Source organism: Lithobates pipiens, unplaced genomic scaffold, assembly GCF_037356315.1.
Source record: "Lithobates pipiens isolate NorthernLeopardFrog02 unplaced genomic scaffold, aLitPip1_a1.2 Scaffold_30, whole genome shotgun sequence".
Taxonomy (NCBI): Eukaryota; Metazoa; Chordata; class Amphibia; order Anura; family Ranidae; genus Lithobates; species Lithobates pipiens.
The window spans coordinates 38,253,601-38,270,847 of NW_027507791.1; the positions used below are offsets into that span (position 1 = coordinate 38,253,601).

At 47.3% G+C, this 17,247-nt stretch overlaps 2 protein-coding genes across 2 annotated transcripts in view; both read left to right on the forward strand.

Moving 5' to 3' along the window:
- Positions 1-17,247, forward strand: part of LOC143942162 (Fc receptor-like protein 3) — a 178,813-nt gene that overhangs the window by 114,984 nt on the left and 46,582 nt on the right. The window lies entirely within an intron of this gene.
- LOC143943390 (high affinity immunoglobulin gamma Fc receptor I-like) lies at positions 247-16,251 on the forward strand. Its single transcript, XM_077465123.1, has 6 exons — positions 247-277; positions 1,391-1,411; positions 3,701-3,964; positions 5,323-5,592; positions 13,435-13,716; positions 14,831-16,251. The coding sequence occupies exons 1-6, from the start codon at positions 247-249 to the stop codon at positions 14,920-14,922; spliced, it is 960 nt and encodes a 319-aa protein (XP_077321249.1). The 3' UTR covers positions 14,923-16,251.

The window sequence follows — 17,247 nt, forward strand, 5'->3', positions numbered from 1 at the left end:
CTCTAAACTCTCCTTTAAGCCCCACCTCCAATCAATGTCCAAAGCTCGCCACCGCAACCTCCGCAACATCTCCAAAATACAACACCCAACCCCCCCCCCCCCCCTCCCCAGGTTACTCTAGAATTTTGTTCTCTACCTCAGTGTTACAAGTTGTGACATTTCCTATCTATAATCCTCAAGAAGTTGGAAGAGTCATAACTTCTGCTTTACTGACAAGAGGCTCAGAGCTTGCTGGATGTCGCCACCATGTCTGTCTTCATCATCATCGTATTCCTGTGTAAGTACAAAGACATTTCTTATCTGTGTTTTAGAACATAAAACACAATACAAAACACAGAGCAAACAGAACATACAACACAATACATAACACAGAGCAAACAGAACATACAACACAATACATAACAAAGAGCAAACAGAATATATAAGACAATACATAACACACAGCAAACAGAACATACAACACAATACACAACACAGAGCAAACAGAACATACAATACATAACAAAGAGTAAACAGAATATGTAAGACAATACATAACACACAGCAAACAGAACACAAAACACAATAAATAACACAGAGCAAACAGAACATAAATACAATATATAACACACAGCAAACAGAATAAATAACACAATACATAACACACAGCAAGCAAAACATAAAACACAATACATAAAATAGATCAAACAGAATATCCATCAAAATACATAACACGCTGCAAACAGAACACACAACACAATACATAACAAAGAGCAAACAGAACATACAACACAAAACATAAGACAGAGCAAACAGAATATATAACACAATAGATAACACACAGCAAACAGAACATAAAACACAATACATAACACAGAGCAAACAGAACATAAAATACAATATATAACACACAGCAAACAGAACATACAACACAATACATAACACACAGCAAACAGAACATACAACACAATACATAAGACACAGCAAACAGAATATATAACACAATGCATAACACAGAGCAAACAGAACATAAAATACAATATATGACACAGCAAACAGAACATACAACACAACACATAACACAGACAGCAAACACAACCTTGTATCAATCAGTAATAAAATATAAATATTTGGTCCAATTTATAAAAGTTTAAATCAGATTGTTACTTCACCTCACTTTTTTCCAGATTCGGTTTATTTAGAAAATATATATACAGCTGACATATGACAGAGGATTCCAGACAGGGGGGAGGGGGACACTAAAACATTGCAGGGGCTCTAGGCAGACAAGAGGGGTTTGGTCTCAGCACTCTACATAGGTAAGAGGGGACCACTGAGATATACTGTAGGTGATATTATAGAAGATCGATTAGATATAGGAAATTTTACATTTTGTATTTTCTCTTTTCAGATCTCATGATGGGAAAATCTGGTAAGTGCAATACTGGGACTGGGAATACACAATAAAAAATTGTTGGTAATATTATTATTAATATGTGTAATTGATGTGTAGATAAATTGTTTAATTTGATTACTTGAATTTGTTTTAACTTTGCAATTAATTAACAAAGTTCCAAAAAAAGGAATGAAATAAATCTCCCTACACAGGAAGAGGTGTAATACTTGAAATATATTTTCACTTTTACAGCCAAAGTGAGATAATAACGCCCACTATATCTCTACTCAGACAGCAAAGATATCACAAAACCTACTTTGCTTCTGTCCATGGGAATGTCTCCTTATTAAAACCTTTGGTCAGCAACCGCTTTACCACCTTGGTGCCACGTCCTCACCCTGTACAGGTTGAGAACTATGAGGAGTATGAAGTACAGTCCATTAGGTTCCGTGGGCGCATACAGTACCTTGTGCATTAGAAAGGGTACGGTCCAGAGGAACGCTCTTGGGTCTCATCCTTGGATGTACATGCCCCTATCCTCCTTCGTGATTTCCATAAACGTTTTCCCCTCAAGCCTGGTGGTCCTCTGAGGGGGAGGGATTGTTGAGCAGGGGGTACTGTCAGGGCTGGACTCAGCCCTTCCTTCTCAGAGCTGGCCCTCAGTTGTCGGCTAATTGCCAGCTCCTATCTCTCCAAAGTTACTCAGCTGTTGATGATATCCTGCTCGACAGTCCTGCCGACTTAAGCCTTCCTGCCCAGAGGATCTTTGCCTTCACCTAGGTCAACCTCACAGAGACTATCTCCTGCATTGCTGTTTAAAGACTGGCTTTGCTGACATCCCTTCTGACTCCAGATCCTGCTTGCTGTTCCACTACATTGATCCCTGACTTCTGGCATGGCTGACTATCCATTCCGGTTCCCGAACTCTGGCTATGTTTTGAGTATGTTTGTTCTGTTTACTTTTGTGATTTATCTGTACTTCTATCTCGATCTGATTTCATGGTTTCTGACAAATACATTGATCAGCTGGCAGCATTGAAGGAGTAGGGAAAGTCCAACTGCCTAGTTGTACAGAAGCTGATCAGTGGATCAATTTCTGTACTGAGTGCCTGCCCATACAGGGGTATAAATTCGGCCAGTCTCTGCTGAACCTGCCAAATTTTGATCCATGCACGGCCGGCTTTAGTCAATGAGATGAAACAACATAAAAATTCACTTTGCAAGGGATACCCAATCATGTGCAAGAAGAATGTTAAAATCATTCTCACGCATGATTAGATGATTGAAGTCAGCACAACCTCCCTTCATTTACTAAAATAAGTGAAAATTCATTTTGCACGGAAAAAATCCACTTTGAATGTAATTAGTAAATCAATCTCGCTGCCGGGTGTGTTGGATACCGGGTCCTCCAATGTGTGCGGTGGTTCCATCCTCCAGGCCCCACGTCACTACTGAGTTCTTGTTATATTTTTTAGAATGTTAATTACTTTCTTTGTCTTTTTAGATTGTAAAGTGAAAGTCTTAGATTTTTTTAACATAAATTCTCTGTAGGATGCATTGTTAAATATTGTGCTATGCAGGGACTTTTTTCAGTGGGAACGCGGGGAACGTACTTCCAGCACCATCGGCACTGAATATACAGTATGAAATGGCAGGGGGTTCTGGAGGGTAATGATGCTGGCTGTTGTGGGATCTATTATGGTTGGGGGGGGGGGTCCATTGTTGCTTGGTGGGGGTCTATTCTTGCTGGCTGTTCAGAATCTATTATTGCCGGGTTGGATCTATTCTTGCTGGGGGGTCTATTGTTGCTTGGGGGAGGGGTCTATTGTTTCTTGGTGGAGGGGTCTATTGTTCCTTGGTGGGGGGGGGTCTATTGTTGCTTAGTGGTGGGGTCTGTTGTTGCTGACCGTTGGGAGTCTATTATTGCTGGGTTGGATCTATTGTTGCTGAAGGGTCTATTGTTGCTTGGTGGGGGGGTCTATTGTTGCTGACCGTTGGGAGGTCTATTGTTGCTGTGGTGGATATATTGTTGCTGGAGGCTCTATTGTGACTAAGGGAAATCCATTTTACTGCTTTTCCTGCTTTCCTTAACAAATTCCATATAAATGAGTTAGCACCACAAAATTATATGTGGTTCTGTATTCTCTAAAAGGGGTGGTACTGGGAGGTGGATTGGGGGCGGAACTAAGGGATGTTGATTGGAGGTGGGTAGGGGGTGGGGACAGGAGGTAACTTGAAAGGGGGGGTTTCAAGCACCTATATTCTGAAAAATAAAGCCCTGGTACAATAGATGTGGTTATGTGTGATCTCCTCTCTCTTCTATAGGAGGGGCCATCAAACCGGAGATGACCTTCACACCCAACTGGGGGAATATATTATACTATGACGATGTGACTCTAACATGTGATGTGCCGTCTACTGTACCAGAGGAGCCCCGGACCTATCACTGGTACAAAGATGGGAGGACAATACACAGAGATGAACAGACCCTTCAGATCAAATCTTCAGCAGAGCGGGACAGTGGAGATTATCAGTGCCGGATCAATACCGGTGATATCAGTGATCCCGTCACTCTAAATGTTACGATCCGTGAGTGATCTCCTCATCTCCATAATTCCATTATATGATGTCTGTATGATCTTGGAGGAATTCCTCAATCGTTCTTGATTGTGTGGATGGAGGAATCTATTAATCTGGGTATTGACTGTAAGGGACATTGTAGAGACATTATAGGCACATTGTAGGGACATTGTAGGGACATTATAGGGACATTGTAGGGATATTTTAGGGACATTATAGGGACATTGTATTCTTACAGCTTTTGTTGAACGAGAAGGGCCACACGCAGATTAAAACTTGGCCGATTCCTGTTGAAACAGCTGAATTTTGATCACTCTATGCCCAGCTTTGTTTTATTTAGTGCAGCCTGCTGGCCGAATAAAAAAATAAAATAATAATATATCTGGGTAATGACCCTGGGAATCTCCCTTCTCTGGCTGTCACTGAAGGACGGAGTGCAGACTCAGTGGGAGTGCCGTGGCTGTGCAGGAAGGTAAGTCCAGGACACTCTCATGTTAGGGCCAGCCCTGGACTCGGGGCTATGATCCCCAGATTCTGGGCTCTGACCTCAATAGCCACCCCCTAGTGACGCCACTGCCTGTAGTTTATACTAAAAAAAATTACTGTGCGCCGCTAAACTGTTCTGGTTTAGCTTGTAGAAAAAGTGGCAACCCTAAATTCAATCCCCGGCCTCCCACTTATATATGGCAGGGAAAACAATACTACATACAACTGGTGAAAAGAAAAGGTCAAAGGTTCCCAACTTCCCATAGCATAATGAAAGAGAAGTCTCATGCATTACGCATGTTGTATATAGACAGAAGTGACTACTTATATACCAACATAAAACTATTACTAACTTTCTTGTAAATCAATAACTAAAATGAATTCTGAATATAGACCCGCACTACAATATGTTACAAAGGAATCCTATTTTTCCTTTTCATAGAATGCTGGGAATACTCGCACGGTCCTGTTTGCCCCATTATGAGAAGGACTAGTACATCTCCCAACTGTCCCTGATTTAGAGCAATGTCCCGCTGTCCCTCTTTCCTCCTCATTTGTCCCTCATTTTGCTCTGATCTTTATAGTTGTATATAAAATGCATTTTTCATCTTACAAAAAAGGGTTTTCCCCATTGCCAAACCTTTCATCCATTTTTTTAATTGCTGCATTTGTAAATTTCTATAGCCATTATAAAGGAATAGTAGTGATAAAAGAACACTTGTGGGTTTAACTAATCAGTTTATCTGTATAATTCTCCTTTAAGGAGGCGTGGCAGGGGGCGTGTCCTATACCTACATGCTTTTGCTAATAGGTGTCCCTCGTTCCCATCTATTTTGCACTGCGTACTTTACTCCCATTTTTTCTTTTTACATTTTTTCCAGATTATGTCATCCTGCAGAGACCTCCATCTGCCATCTATGAAGGAGACCCCCTGACTCTGAGATGTCATCATGTAAAAGAGTATTCTAGCTTTCCACCAAGATTCTTCAAGAATAATGAAGAGATGAAATCACAATTCCCGGGCTCTGAGTTCCGTATTCAGAAAGTGGATTTAAACACAGCCGGACTTTATAAATGTTCTAAACAAATAGGATTTCCTGGTAGATCTGGTTTGTTTGAGCACTCAGATGAATTCTCGCTCTCTGTGAAAGGTGAGTCCCTATAACACGGCACATCCTGGGGACAGTACGGGGATCTGGGGATGGGTGAAGGGCTCAGTACGGGGATCTGGGGATGGGTGAAGGGCTCAGTACGGGGATCTGGGGATGGGTGAAGGGCTCAGTACGGGGATCTGGGGATGGGTGAAGGGCTCAGTACGGGGATCTGGGGATGGGTGAAGGGCTCAGTACGGGGATCTGGGGATGGGTGAAGGGCTCAGTACGGGGATCTGGGGATCGGTGAAGGGCTCAGTACGGGGATCTGGGGATGGGTGAAGGGCTCAGTATGGGGATCTGGGGATGAAGGTCTCAGTACGGGGATCTGGGGATGGGTGAAGGGCTCAGTATGGGGATCTGGGGATGAAGGTCTCAGTACGGGGATCTGGGGATGGGTGAAGGGCTCAGTACGGGGATCTGGGGATGGGTGAAGGGCTCAGTACGGGGATCTGGGGATGGGTGAAGGGCTCAGTACGGGGATCTGGGGATCGGTGAAGGGCTCAGTACGGGGATCTGGGGATGGGTGAAGGGCTCAGTATGGGGATCTGGGGATGAAGGTCTCAGTACGGGGATCTGGGGATGGGTGAAGGGCTCAGTATGGGGATCTGGGGATGAAGGTCTCAGTACGGGGATCTGGGGATGGGTGAAGGGCTCAGTACGGGGATCTGGGGATGGGTGAAGGGCTCAGTACGGGGATCTGGGGATGGGTGAAGGGCTCAGTATGGGGATCTGGGGATGGGTGAAGGGCTCAGTACGGGGATCTGGGGATGGGTGAAGGGCTCAGTACGGGGATCTGGGGATGAAGGGCTCAGTACGGGGATCTGGGGATGGGCGAAGGGCTCAGTACGGGGATCTGGGGATGGGTGAAGGGCTCAGTACGGGGATATGGGGATGGGTGAAGGGCTCAGTATGGGGATCTGGGGATGAAGGTCTCAGTACGGGGATCTGGGGATGGGTGAAGGGCTCAGTATGGGGATCTGGGGATGAAGGTCTCAGTACGGGGATCTGGGGATGGGTGAAGGGCTCAGTACGGGGATCTGGGGATGGGTGAAGGGCTCAGTAGGGGGATCTGGGGATGGGTGAAGGGCTCAGTACGGGGATCTGGGGATCGGTGAAGGGCTCAGTACGGGGATCTGGGGATGGGTGAAGGGCTCAGTATGGGGATCTGGGGATGAAGGTCTCAGTACGGGGATCTGGGGATGGGTGAAGGGCTCAGTATGGGGATCTGGGGATGAAGGTCTCAGTACGGGGATCTGGGGATGGGTGAAGGGCTCAGTACGGGGATCTGGGGATGGGTGAAGGGCTCAGTACGGGGATCTGGGGATGGGCGAAGGGCTCAGTATGGGGATCTGGGGATGGGTGAAGGGCTCAGTACGGGGATATGGGGATGGGTGAAGGGCTCAGTATGGGGATCTGGGGATGGGTGAAGGGCTCAGTACGGGGATCTGGGGATGGGTGAAGGGCTCAGTATGGGGATGAAGGGCTCAGTACGGGGATCTGGGGATGGGCGAAGGGCTCAGTACGGGGATCTGGGGATGGGTGAAGGGCTCAGTACGGGGATCTGGGGATGGGTGAAGGACTCAGTACGGGGATCTGGGGATGGGTGAAGGGCTCAGTATGGGGATCTGGGGATGAAGGGCTCAGTACGGGGATCTGGGGATGAAGGGCTCAGTACGGGGATCTGGGGATGGGTGAAGGGCTCAGTACGGGGATCTGGGGAGGAAGGGCTCAGTATGGGGATCTGGGGATGGGTGAAGGGCTCAGTACGGGGATCTGGGGATGGGTGAAGGGCTCAGTACGGGGATCTGGGGATGGGTGAAGGGCTCAGTACGGGGATCTGGGGATGGGTGAAGGGCTCAGTATGGGGATCTGGGGATGGGTGAAGGGCTCAGTACGGGGATCTGGGGATGAAGGGCTCAGTATGGGGATCTGGGGATGGGTGAAGGTCTCAGTATGGGGATCTGGGGATGGGTGACGGGCTCAGTACAGGGATCTGGGGATGGGTGAAGGGCTCAGTATGGGGATCTGGGGATGGGTGAAGGGCTCAGTATGGGGATCTGGGGATGGGTGAAGGGCTCAGTATGGGGATCTGGGGATGGGTGAAGGGCTCAGTACGGGGATCTGGGGATGGGTGAAGGGCTCAGTATGGGGATCTGGGGATGAAGGGCTCAGTACGGGGATCTGGGGATGAAGGGCTCAGTACGGGGATCTGGGGATGAAGGGCTCAGTACAGGGATCTGGGGATGGGTGAAGGGCTCAGTACGGGGATCTGGGGATGGGTGAAGGGCTCAGTACGGGGATCTGGGGATGAAGGGCTCAGTACGGGGATCTGGGGATGGGTGAAGGGCTCAGTACGGGGATCTGGGGATGGGTGAAGGGCTCAGTACGGGGATCTGGGGATGGGTGAAGGGCTCAGTATGGGGATCTGGGGATGGGTGAAGGGCTCAGTACGGGGATCTGGGGATGGGTGAAGGGCTCAGTACGGGGATCTGGGGATGAAGGGCTCAGTACGGGGATCTGGGGATGGGCGAAGGGCTCAGTACGGGGATCTGGGGATGGGTGAAGGGCTCAGTACGGGGATCTGGGGATGGGTGAAGGGCTCAGTATGGGGATGAAGGGCTCAGTACGGGGATCTGGGGATGGGCGAAGGGCTCAGTACGGGGATCTGGGGATGGGTGAAGGGCTCAGTACGGGGATCTGGGGATGGGTGAAGGACTCAGTACGGGGATCTGGGGATGGGTGAAGGGCTCAGTATGGGGATCTGGGGATGAAGGGCTCAGTACGGGGATCTGGGGATGAAGGGCTCAGTACGGGGATCTGGGGATGGGTGAAGGGCTCAGTACGGGGATCTGGGGAGGAAGGGCTCAGTATGGGGATCTGGGGATGGGTGAAGGGCTCAGTACGGGGATCTGGGGATGGGTGAAGGGCTCAGTACGGGGATCTGGGGATGGGTGAAGGGCTCAGTACGGGGATCTGGGGATGGGTGAAGGGCTCAGTATGGGGATCTGGGGATGGGTGAAGGGCTCAGTACGGGGATCTGGGGATGAAGGGCTCAGTATGGGGATCTGGGGATGGGTGAAGGTCTCAGTATGGGGATCTGGGGATGGGTGACGGGCTCAGTACAGGGATCTGGGGATGGGTGAAGGGCTCAGTATGGGGATCTGGGGATGGGTGAAGGGCTCAGTATGGGGATCTGGGGATGGGTGAAGGGCTCAGTATGGGGATCTGGGGATGGGTGAAGGGCTCAGTACGGGGATCTGGGGATGGGTGAAGGGCTCAGTATGGGGATCTGGGGATGAAGGGCTCAGTACGGGGATCTGGGGATGAAGGGCTCAGTACGGGGATCTGGGGATGAAGGGCTCAGTACAGGGATCTGGGGATGGGTGAAGGGCTCAGTACGGGGATCTGGGGATGGGTGAAGGGCTCAGTACGGGGATCTGGGGATGAAAGGCTCAGTACAAGGATCTGGGGATGGGTGAAGGGCTCAGTATGGGGATCTGGGGATGGGTGAAGGGCTCAGTATGGGGATCTGGGGATGGGTGAAGGGCTCAGTATGGGGATCTGGGGATGGGTGAAGGGCTCAGTACGGGGATCTGGGGATGGGTGAAGGGCTCAGTATGGGGATCTGGGGATGGGTGAAGGGCTCAGTATGGGGATCTGGGGATGGGTGAAGGGCTCAGTATGGGGATCTGGGGATGGGTGAAGGGCTCAGTATGGGGATCTGGGGATGGGTGAAGGGCTCAGTATGGGGATCTGGGGATGAAGGGCTCAGTACGGGGATCTGGGGATGAAGGGCTCAGTACGGGGATCTGGGGATGAAGGGCTCAGTACAGGGATCTGGGGATGGGTGAAGGGCTCAGTACGGGGATCTGGGGATGGGTGAAGGGCTCAGTACGGGGATCTGGGGATGAAGGGCTCAGTACGGGGATCTGGGGATGGGTGATGGGCTCAGTACGGGGATATGGGGATGAAGGGCTCAGTACGGGGATCTGGGGATGGGTGGAGGGCTCAGTACGGGGATCTGGGGATGGGTGAAGGGCTCAGTACGGGGATCTGGGGATGGGTGAAGGGCTCAGTACGGGGATCTGGGGATGAAGGGCTCAGTACGGGGATCTGGGGATGGGTGATGGGCTCAGTACGGGGATATGGGGATGAAGGGCTCAGTACGGGGATCTGGGGATGGGTGGAGGGCTCAGTACGGGGATCTGGGGATGGGTGAAGGGCTCAGTACAGGGATCTGGGGATGGGTGGAGGGCTCAGTACGGGGATATGGGGATGAAGGGCTCAGTACGGGGATCTGGGGATGGGTGGAGGGCTCAGTACGGGGATCTGGGGATGGGTGAAGGGCTCAGTATGGGGATCTGGGGATGGGTGAAGGGCTCAGTACGGGGATCTGGGGATGGGTGGAGGGCTCAGTATGATGATCTGGGGATGGGTGAAGGGCTCAGTACGGGGATCTGGGGATGAAGGGCTCAGTATGGGGATTTGGGGATGGGTGAAGGGCTCAGTACAGGGATCTGGGGATGGGTGGAGGGCTCAGTACGGGGATCTGGGGATGAAGGGCTCAGTACGGGGATCTGGGGATGAAGGGCTCAGTATGGGGATCTGGGGTTGGGTGAAGGGCTCAGTACGGGGATCTGGGGATGGGTGAAGGGCTCAGTATGGGGATCTGGGGATGGGTGAAGGGCTCAGTACGGGTATCTGGGAATGGGTGAAGGGCTCAGTACGGGGATCTGGGGATGAAGGGCTCAGTACGGGGATCTGGGGATGAAGGGCTCAGTATGGGGATCTGGGGATGAAGGTCTCAGTACAGGGATCTGGGGATGGGTGAAGGGCTCAGTATGGGGATCTGGGGATGAAGGTCTCAGTACAGGGATCTGGGGATGGGTGAAGGGCTCAGTACAGGGATCTGGGGATGGATGAAGGGCTCAGTACGGGGATCTGGGGATGAAGGTCTCAGTACAGGGATCTGGGGATGGGTGAAGGGCTCAGTACGGGGATCTGGGGATGAAGGGCTCAGTATGGGGATCTGGGGATGGGTGAAGGGCTCAGTATGGGGATCTGGGGATGGGTGAAGGGCTCAGTATGGGGATCTGGGGATGGGTGAAGGGCTCAGTACGGGGATCTGGGGATGGGTGAAGGGCTCAGGATGGGGATCGATGTTATTATTGGATGGATGGGGGGGAGGACACAACATTTTCTGCTGTCAGCAAGAAACAAACATCTGTTTGGCTGCATTTCATCTACAGATAAAGACACGGAGGTAAGTAGCTGAGGATGGCGACTTGGCGAGACATTTATATATAATACATTTTGTGGGTTTCGTTTAAAGGGCTTTTAATGCATAACAAGCACTTCCACTCAGATTTAATGCTTCGCCTTAGACCAGGATATAGATTTAAGCGACAAACTCTTTTTTTAAATGGATGTAAACCCTTCTATATCCCCAGTGAAGTGACTGGCCTCTGGTGATACACAGAGATTGTACCGGTTTAAATGCTGTCTTCTCTTTTGTACATCTGTTCAAAGTGCAGAATTTTTTAAAGCTTGTCTAAGCGTTCAAAAAAAAGGGTGTGGAGAGCGGATTTTACACTCTGCAGAGCTCAGTGAGGGGAGCTCTGAGAGCTGATTGGAGGGAAGGGGCACCGCCCCCCTCCTCCACACAGGACACAGGAACAGAGCTGAGGCTGTCAATCAGCTGGAGCTCCTCCCCGTCACCTTTTTCTCTTGGTGTCAGAAAAACTTGTTAGAAGTGACTTATGCTGATAGCAGAGGAGACAGCAGACAGGAATGACACTTAGTGCTCTGGACTGAGACAAGTACACACTATAGAGGGATATGCTTTGTTCACATTTCATGTCTGAGGTTTAGCAACACTGCCCCTCACAAAATATATGTTTATTATGTTATAAATTACATAAATGCATGACATATAACCCAGCATAACCAAGTAAGGGAATTCTGGTTGCTCAGACCCTGATCTGATTGTATAATTCAATATATGCCGTATACTGTATGTAGATCTTGCAGTAGAATATCAAGGTGGAGCCAGGTGGGCTGACAAACCCGTGATAGGCTTATCATTGGTATATATGTTTCATTATGGCTTGTTTTTTTGTTTTGCTTTGCATGTATTCATTTTGTGTTGTTAGTTCTTATTGTCTTGGTGGGTTTTCTCTGACACGGTTTTGGCTACTTCACTGTCTGAGCTTCATATCACACTCATCCCTAATATCCCTTATATCTGCATATTAGTCCTTTGTTTGGCAAGGTGGAGCACTGGTGTTTGTCTTTTGGTTTGTCTGGTGGCCGCTCAGATGTCGGCTAATTGCCAGCTCCTACCTCTCCACAGTGACTCACCTGTTGATGATATCCCGCTCGTCAGTCCTGCCTACTTAAGTCGTCCAGTCCAGGTGATCTCTGCTTTCAGCTTGGTCCCATCTCTAGAGACGCTCTCCTGTGTCTCCTTGGCTGACATTCCTTCTGGCTCCAGATCCTGCTTGTTGTTCTACTACGCTCCTCTCCGGATCCCTGACGTTTTGGCTTGTCTGACCACCTGTTCCGGTTCCTGAACTCTGGTTATGTTTTGACTACGTTTACTCTGTTTACCTTTTTTTTATTATTATTAAACAAGTGTGATTTATCTGTAATTCTGTCTCAGTCTGATTCATGGTTTCTGGCAGTTTCACTGCCGGGTTCCTTTAAGAGAAATGGTGGGGGCTTCACCCAACAGCAGATCCGACGATTGGCAGGGATGCCAAAATTGCATGCTCCCTCGACAGGTTAGTGTATTTATATTAAGGCCACTTTCACACTGAGGCGGTGAGGGCATCGGCGGTAAAGTGCAGGTATTTTTAGGGCTGATTTACCGTCAATTTAGCAGTCGCTAGCGGGGCATTTTTAACCCTTGCTAGCGGTTGAAGAAGGTGTTAATAGCACCCTCAAAGCACCGCTGCCAAATGGAGCTTTACAGGCGATTCCACAGTGCTGCCCATGCATTCCAATAGGCAGGGGTGGTGGAGGAGAGGTGTATACACCGCTGCTTCTCCACCCCAAAGATGCAGCTTGCAGGACTTTTTATAACGTCCTGACAGCGCACCGCCCCAGTGTGGAAGCTCTCGGGCTTTCACACTGGAGTGACAGGAGAGGCGCTTTGCTGGTGGGGGGGGGGGGGGGGGGGTTCGCTGTCAGCGCGATAAGAATGTGTAACTCTCATCTCACAATGGGTGGTGGCAGCGGGGAGGATGGATATTTTTAAAAGACTCTTGGATGAGCATCTTGATGAACACAACTAAACAGGGATATGGGAAATAATTCTAGACACTGACCCATGTAAACCTACACAGGTGGAACTGGATGCACTATTGTCTTTATTCAACCTCACCTACTATAAAACTATGTAACGATGAATGCAGCCTAATTGTTAATGATCCCCCAAATGCGGTTAGCGCACCATTATGGCGACCAAAGTGCAATGCACCTTTGCAGAGCGTTCTCAAAACACGCAGCAAAGCATGCTTTGTTGGTTGGTTGTTGGAGTTGGTTACTTCATGTTCGGAAACGAGAAGATGTGAATGAATGGCAACGCAAGTGAGATGTGCAGTTGCGGTGCAATGACCGCGGTATTGTCAGTTTAAGTAGTGCAGTGTGGAATATCAAAAAATGGTCTGGTCATGAAGGGGGTAAAATCTTCCGGAGCGCAAGTGGTTAAAGATCAGTCTACCTGAAAGTGATATTTGAGTCATAGATGGAATATGGTGGGGCAAGCCAACTCCTGGATACTCCAACAATGAGAAATGAAATCCATCAATTTATCATTGTCATCCTTTCCTCTTCCAGAGCTCTTCTCTCCTCCGGAAATAAAAGTGACCCCATCCAGGGTAATGGAAGGAGATGAGATGACGGTGAGATGTTACACCAGACGGGATCCGTTCAGAGGCGGCACAGAGCTGCACTTTGCCTTCTACAGAGATGGACGGACTGTGCGGGGATACAATGTATCTGATACATACAGAGTGCCGTCATTTCAGCTGGAGGATTCTGGGAAATATACCTGTGAAGTGAGGACGGCGTCCGGCACTGTGAGGAAGATGAGTGATGGGCTCTATATTCAGATATATGGTGAGCAAATAATATTGAACAATCACACATTACCTCTATACAGTCATATACACTATATAATTAAATTTTCTTGTCCATTGTTTGGGTTAGAGTTCTTCAGTTTCTCAGATTCTAATCCAGTGGTCTTCAAACTGTGGCTTGGGGGCCAGATGCGACCTTTATCCAGCCTTTAGAGCACTATTTTCACCCACTGATACCAACAATGAATGGGGCATTATTCCCCCCAGTTTCACCAATGAAGGGGCAGAATTCCTCCCAAAGACATTAACTATGGGGCAAAATTCATCTCAATGACACCAAAAATGGGGCACAATTCCTCCTAATGACACCAACAATGGGGCCCAATGACACCAAGGATAGGGCACAATTACTTCCAATGACACCAATGATGGGGCACAATTCCTCCCTTTGACACCAAAGATGGGGCATTGTTTATTCGTACTAACATTGGGACCTCTACTACTACTCATGGCCACAGTCTGGCCCCCCTTATATCTGAAGAACAGTAAACTGGCCATTTGTTTAGAAAATTTGGAGACCCCTGATCTAATGTAATGTTTCCAGTTCCTAGAGGGGGAAATTATTTAGCCACAAGGACAGGTCCAGAATAGTTGAAAGGAGCAATTTCACCAAAAAGTGTATAAAAAGTAAATCTGTAGAGGAAGAAGGTCCATCTTCAGGTGTCCATGTCACTGACTGGGTGACATAGACACTTCCTATTGGGGTCTCTGAGGATCCAGAAGACTTCAGTGGCGGGATGATGAGGTGACCATTTGGCGCGGGCTCAGACTGCAGATCTGGATCCACCAGGAAGTGGCCTTGGTGAAGACCATGTGAATGGCAGAGTTGGTGAGTATGAAAAACCTTCGGAAGACATTAAGAGTTGAATGGTTGATAATGGGTAGAAGGAAGAGGTGGGGTTCTTTCTTAAAGATTATAAGTAAGCACACCTTCACCTTATTCCCTAAACTAAACAAACATTAACTTTCAAATTGAACATTGACTCTGCAAGGTCAACAGCCTCTTCTCCTTTATCAACGTCAAAAATTGAAGATAATTTCTCTACAGCAATTATGTTTTATTTTGACTATATGTCATCTAATTATCTCCTCAGATTACACGGTGCAGAATATAATACGACTGGTGATCTCAGGATTTGTATTGGCTGCCGCTCTGTGCTTCATCTACTTCCACAACAAGTGGTAGAGAAGAGGAAGAACTTCCGAGAAGCTGCCGACATCGGGGGAAATTGAATATGAAGATGAAACAATTGTCTTGGTCGAATGAAAGAACGATTTTTATATTTTCAGTTTTTTATAATATGCTACAGATATTCTCTCACAATATAATACGGTAAAAAGGCAGAGAGATCTCTATGGAGCTCACACAGCTCAACATTTTCTGAGTTATGGGGAATACAGAAGTGGTCACTCCGATCTCTCACCATCAGGAGAGTTTATGAAGAAGGAAACTCGGAGATGTAAAAATGAAGATGGAATCACACAGATATTTTCACACTTTGTCACTTATGACCTTGTATTAGAGACTTTGTATGTCTTTTTTTCTTTTTTATATATCTATATTGGTAACGTCCTCATTGTATGCATGGACAGTATAATATAATGGAGTTATGCACGCTACATATAAGTCTGCTCTTAGATTGCCCATGGATAATAAAGAAGTTGGGCTGAGTGTTTTTTCCTCCGCAGGTTCTCCATGGTCAATGTTCATGTAACCGTCTGTATAGATCAGCCATTGGGGGTCCTCTATGAAAACTTGGCCAATGCTATTTATACAATGGAGTATGATGGGAAAGGGAGGAGCTTCAGACGGACATTTTGCTCTTTTAAAGACCCCGTAAGCTCTAACAAATACCAGCCGATCAGCTAGAAATACTCTCAGTTCTTTCTTTCCTGTTGTGGGCTGACATCACAGTGCATTTTTATGACCAGAAATTGTGTCAACCCTGCCTAGTTGACTTTTGCTGAACTGTAGAACACCTCCCTCTTTCTTCATGTCCTCAACATAGGACGGAATTGGTGTACAAGTACAAGATAACAATTGAATTCTTGAATGTACGCATGACAATGCAAGGCTCTAACGCAGTGATTCTCAACCAGGGTTCCTTGGGACCCTAGGGTTCCTCCAGAGGTTGCTAGGGGTTCCTTCAGCATTGGGCCATTTCTGCCTCTCTGATAAGTTCTCACCGACACCATTGATCTTTTTTGCTATCTGTATGGAGGTAATTCTTCCCAATGACCACAAGTGTAAGGACCATTCTTCCCACCAACCATCACACTAATGTATCATGAGTTGTAGAGTTATAATTTTTAGCATGGGGTTCCTCGAGATCGGAGAACTATTTCAAGGGTTCCCCTGTGTTGAAAAGGTTGAGAAAGGCTGATCTAACAGGATCAACGTCATTTTTTGACCTGATCCAACAGATATAACAAATCAGTTTCAATGATATATTAAACAGAACAAAAAGGAGTACATAAAAGAAGCTCATTGATTTGGGTTTACATACTCTTTAAATAGCTCTTGGCTTTTTTTGTACTCTTTTACTTTTGTTTTGTTTTTTTACGGAAGAAAAAATAGGTACAAAAAAATTAACATGAACGCTACCCGGGCATGTATCCAAGACTTGTGGAAGTCTACGATTACACCTTCTTTGAAACCTTCTTTGAAACATTGGTTCTCTAGGATGGATGAAATTAGGACAATGGAATCTATGACAGCGTCTCTCTACGGTAGAGAGGAGGAGTGTAGGGACACCTGGCGGCCATGGACGTCCTTTTCGTGTACATCCCAGTATGATGATTGTATCTCCGTCTAGGTTAGGAATGAGGATTTATAATGGCAGGTCGGTTTTTGAGGGGGTGGAAATTCGGGAAGGGGGCGTGGTAGGGTGTTGGAAGCTCTGAAGGTTTTGAGCTTGAGCTAGTTGGTTGGGGTCTTTTTTTTTTTTCTCTCTCTTTTTTTTTTTTGGTAGATTTTATCTCCGGACCCCCATTGTTGGGGTCAGCAGAAAGGTTTCTTCTATCCTAAAGTAGATAAGTCAAGGTATATGTATTATAGGTTAACAATTGATGTCATTTTCACATATCAGATATATGTTGGAGGTTACTATATGATTTGATAATGAATTCTCGGTAGGGTAGTGTATTATTATTATTATTATTATTATACAGGATTTGTATAGTGCCAACAGTTTGCGCAGTGTTTTACAACATGGGGGCAGAAAGTACAGTTACAATACAAATCAATACAGGAGGAATCAGAGGGCCCTACTCGTTAGAGTTTACAATCTAGAAGGGAGGGTATTAATCCATAATCCTTTTTTTTAGCTAAATGTAGAAGGAGGGATTGGGACTTTTAAGGTACAAATTGATTGGAAAATAGTAACAAATATGATATATAAGAATTTTTTTTCATTTTATGAATTTAATATGTGCTATTGCTGGTTTATTTGGTATATTTGCTTAGTGATGTTGGTATTGACTTTTTTTACTCTAAAATAGGCTTATTTCC